Source organism: Thermobia domestica, chromosome 5, assembly GCF_964235325.1.
Source record: "Thermobia domestica chromosome 5, izTheDome1.hap1.1, whole genome shotgun sequence".
In the NCBI taxonomy this organism is placed as follows: Eukaryota; Metazoa; Arthropoda; class Insecta; order Zygentoma; family Lepismatidae; genus Thermobia; species Thermobia domestica.
The window spans coordinates 264,557,514-264,561,130 of NC_137458.1; the positions used below are offsets into that span (position 1 = coordinate 264,557,514).

Here is a 3,617-nt window from a genome sequence, read left to right on the forward strand (position 1 = left end):
TTAATTGACACTTTAAAACAGGACCTTCCTTAACCTTGTGGTGGGAGCTACGGCACTCATCTTTGCTATCTGAGGTCTCGGGTTGGATCACCAAACAAGTTAGATTCAAAGTCCGATGTTTCGTAGTTCGCGTCTCACTTTAAGTACATTCTATTTCTTATAAAGTTCATAAGGTCGTAATATATTACATAAGCATACAGGGTCAGTCCTTAAAGTATTATAGTAGGACTGAATCAATTAAAAATAAGATATTGACAGATATAGACACTTACGCTTAATACTCTTCGAAATATGATCCTCCTACATCCACACACCGCTGCCAGCGAGATTTCCAGTTTTCATACGCTTCCTGGAAGGCGGAAACTGGAATGCTGTTCAGCTGTCTCGTCACGGCCTGTTGTAATGCTTCCACCGAGCCATGATGATGCCCTTTCAGGGTGGTTTTGAGGCGGGGGAAGAGGAAAAAGATTGGTGGGGCAAGGTCGGGACTGTAAGGTGGCAATGTTATGTTGGGCCAGATACGCCATCACTTGGAAGGCTGTGTGGCTCGGCGCATTGTCATGATGCAGTCGCCAGGAGTTGGGAGTTGACGATGGCTGGGCGGACGCGGACGATGCGTTTCCTCAGCCGTTCCAGGACCTGGAGATAAAAAACTGCATTGACAGTCTATCCGTGTGGAACAAATTCCCTGTGGATCACTCCTTGTGAATCGAAAAAGCAAATGAGCATGCTTTTCACTTTTGATTTCGTCATGCGCGCCTTTTTGGGGCGTGGGGAATTTCGGGTGTGCCATTCCGCGCTTTGAAGTTTAGTCGCAGAGTCATACTCAAACGTCCACGTCTCGTCCCCAGTCACCACAGTATCTAACAAGTTTGGATTTTCACTCACTTCTTCGAGAAGGTCCTGGCAGATCCGTTTGTGAACGTCCTTCTGCTCGCCTGTCAGCACTCGCGGCACCAACTTTGCACAAATTTTCCTCATTTGCAATTGTTCGTGCACAATTTCGTGAACTTGGGTTTTAGCAATGCCAAGTTCATCGGCAATCATGCGAACAGTTAATCTTCGGTCACTGTCCAGTAAATTCCTCGCTCTTGCAACATTTTCCTCCGTTTTGGAGCTCGAATGTCGCCCTGACCATGCAGTGTCTTTAACTTCTTCTCTCCCCTCCCTAAACAGCTTGTGCCACTCAAACACACTCGATCTTCCAATGGAGTTATCACCGTATGCCGTCTTGATCATTTCATGAGTCTCTTTCCCAGTTTTACCGAGCGTCACGCAAAATTTGATGGCGTAACGCTGTTCCAAAAGATTGGCCATGACGCAGCGTAACGAGGGTCACTCGCAGATTTTACGATAACGAGCGATCTTTACTCTGCTATGGCTGGCAGCCGACTGGCGCTGCTTCCTGCCTTTCCTTAGACCCACCTCAACCAACAACAGGTGGAGTAACCGCCGTCAGTCTCTAAAAAGAAAAGAAAAATCAGTCCTACTACTTTAAGGACTGACCCTGTATATCCAGTGTCGTCGTAGATTCAGCTAATTCCTGAGCTCTCAGCGGTGCATGTGATTTTTATTCGAGAAAACTAATCCTGTGTTCATTACGTTGAAATTTTATATTGTTTGAAAATTACTTGCGAAACATGGACATACGTATTATATAAGGGTATAGGTAATAGGGCCGAAGCCAGGATTTCTTGAAGGGGGTGCACCAATAACTACCACTTCATTTGATTTAAATTTTTAAGTTTTTAAATGTCTTTAGGCATTTCTGGTGTAAATGAGGAATATTTGTTCAGTGAATCCTTTTCTTTCAACCTTCAGAAAATCGACTTAAACTATTGCTTTTGCAAAAGTGAGCTTTCTTTTAAGCCTCAAACGGACAATGACAGTAGAAAGTTACGGACAATGTTGCTTTTTCAGTGCTGGATTCTCATTTTAGATAGTGTATATTTACAGTGAAGGGGGTGTATGTGCTCCGGTGCACCCTCCTAAATCCTGCCCCCTAGATATATATGAACTTTAGAGGCAGACTACGCTAAGTTACTTTTTGATCAAAATTGAGTTAAGAATACTTTTTTAATAGGCTATGTTCTTTCTAGTGGTGTAATAATGTAAGTCTAAACGCATCCTATTACTTTGTAACTACTTATTATAGTTTGAAATCAGTACTATAGGTCTTACTTCAGGAACCGGTTTTTCGCATTTCCTGTAAAATTACGAAGTTATGACTTTGTTTATTTTCCCTCTGAAGTCCAGATATAATAAAATCATAATCAACCATTATCAATCAAGGTCTTTCCAAGTCTTCTCCATTCTGTTTCTGGTATCTTGAGCAATTCTTGTTCAGGTTACTCGCCAGTTATTATTGATTTCGTCAAACCTTCTTGTATAAGGACGTTTCCTAGGCAGCTTTTATCCCGTGGTATCCAGTCTAGAATTGTTTTCGTCCATCAATCATAATTTCTTGCAATATGTCCAGCACATTTTCCAGCCCATGTTAAAATTATTTCATTAGTACCAGTCATTAGTTGCCAAAGAATTCATTTCTATATATTTGGGCTACAAATAGTTCAAATCCGCCATCTTTGTAGCGCACATACACTACTTCTTGATCTTCGAATTTGACTCAATGATTTAAATCAACACAATATGAGGACTTCCATTTGGTCTAGCGGTTAGCACACTTGACTTCGGTTTACGTGGTCCCGAATTCGATTTCCGGCGGGGCTATAGTTGAACGACCTAAGTGGTTCAAATTCCACTATAATCAGTAACTCCGAATCCCCTTTAGGCGCCCTAGCATATTCATGGGACGTTAAACTAAAAGAAACCAAAAATCAATACGATGTATATTACTAACTGTACCGTAAGTCCTTGAATAATTCCATATAGCTATATGGTATGAATGAAGCTTGATGTGGTCGGTGGTCAAACTGAAACAAGTGAAATGTAACTAAGGTTTAATTAGAACTTTTAATTAAGCGCGGTTTTGTGTACATCAGGTCTAAGGCTAAGGGGAACAACTAGTATTACTGAGAAGCAGTGGCGTATTTAGGGGGGTGGCTTCCGGGCTTAAGCCCCCCCCCCCGAAATCTTACTTAGTATAGTAAAGTAAATGAAATATCTTGCAGAATTTTCACATTTCCAGGCAAAGCTTCCCCCCGAAAGTTAGCAAAGCCCCTCCCGAAACAAAATCGTAAATACGCCACTGCTGAGAAGTTATCAGTTACGTTTAATTTCAGTTACAATTTGCATTTACATGTATTGCTGGAACCAAAACTTTGACATTAGCATTAACATTATAAAGACTATGGAAATCGTCGTCTTTTGAAAACATCTTTGCATCATAAAACAAATTACGAGTAATTTTAAAATATTTTGCAGTTTAGCTACATTATTTGCACTATATTTAGAATAATATTTAGCAATTTATTTAAGTTGGCAGCACTGCTTAAAATAATGGAACTGCGACTTGTTGTAATTAAAACCAAGAAAAACTATTGTTGTAAAGTTATAGAAGCAAACGAAAGCAACAATCATTATAAACATTTAACACAAGTACGTTATTTTAAGCAGTATCACTATTCATGTGTTTGGTATCCCTAAAACGGTTTGAA

The 3,617-nt window shown here is 40.4% G+C and overlaps 1 protein-coding gene across 1 annotated transcript; it reads right to left on the reverse strand.

Moving 5' to 3' along the window:
* Nucleotides 1–666: 666 nt before the first annotated feature.
* Nucleotides 667–1,317, reverse strand: LOC145685515 (protein GVQW3-like). The gene has a single exon (XM_081757912.1). It carries the CDS (start codon nt 1,315–1,317, stop codon nt 667–669), a length of 651 nt encoding a protein of 216 aa, XP_081614038.1.
* Nucleotides 1,318–3,617: the final 2,300 nt, after the last annotated feature.

Bases quoted from the DNA above. Each gene is read 5' to 3' on its own strand.
- LOC145685515 (XM_081757912.1), bottom strand. From the start codon at position 1,317: ATGGCCAATCTTTTGGAACAGCGTTACGCCATCAAATTTTGCGTGACG.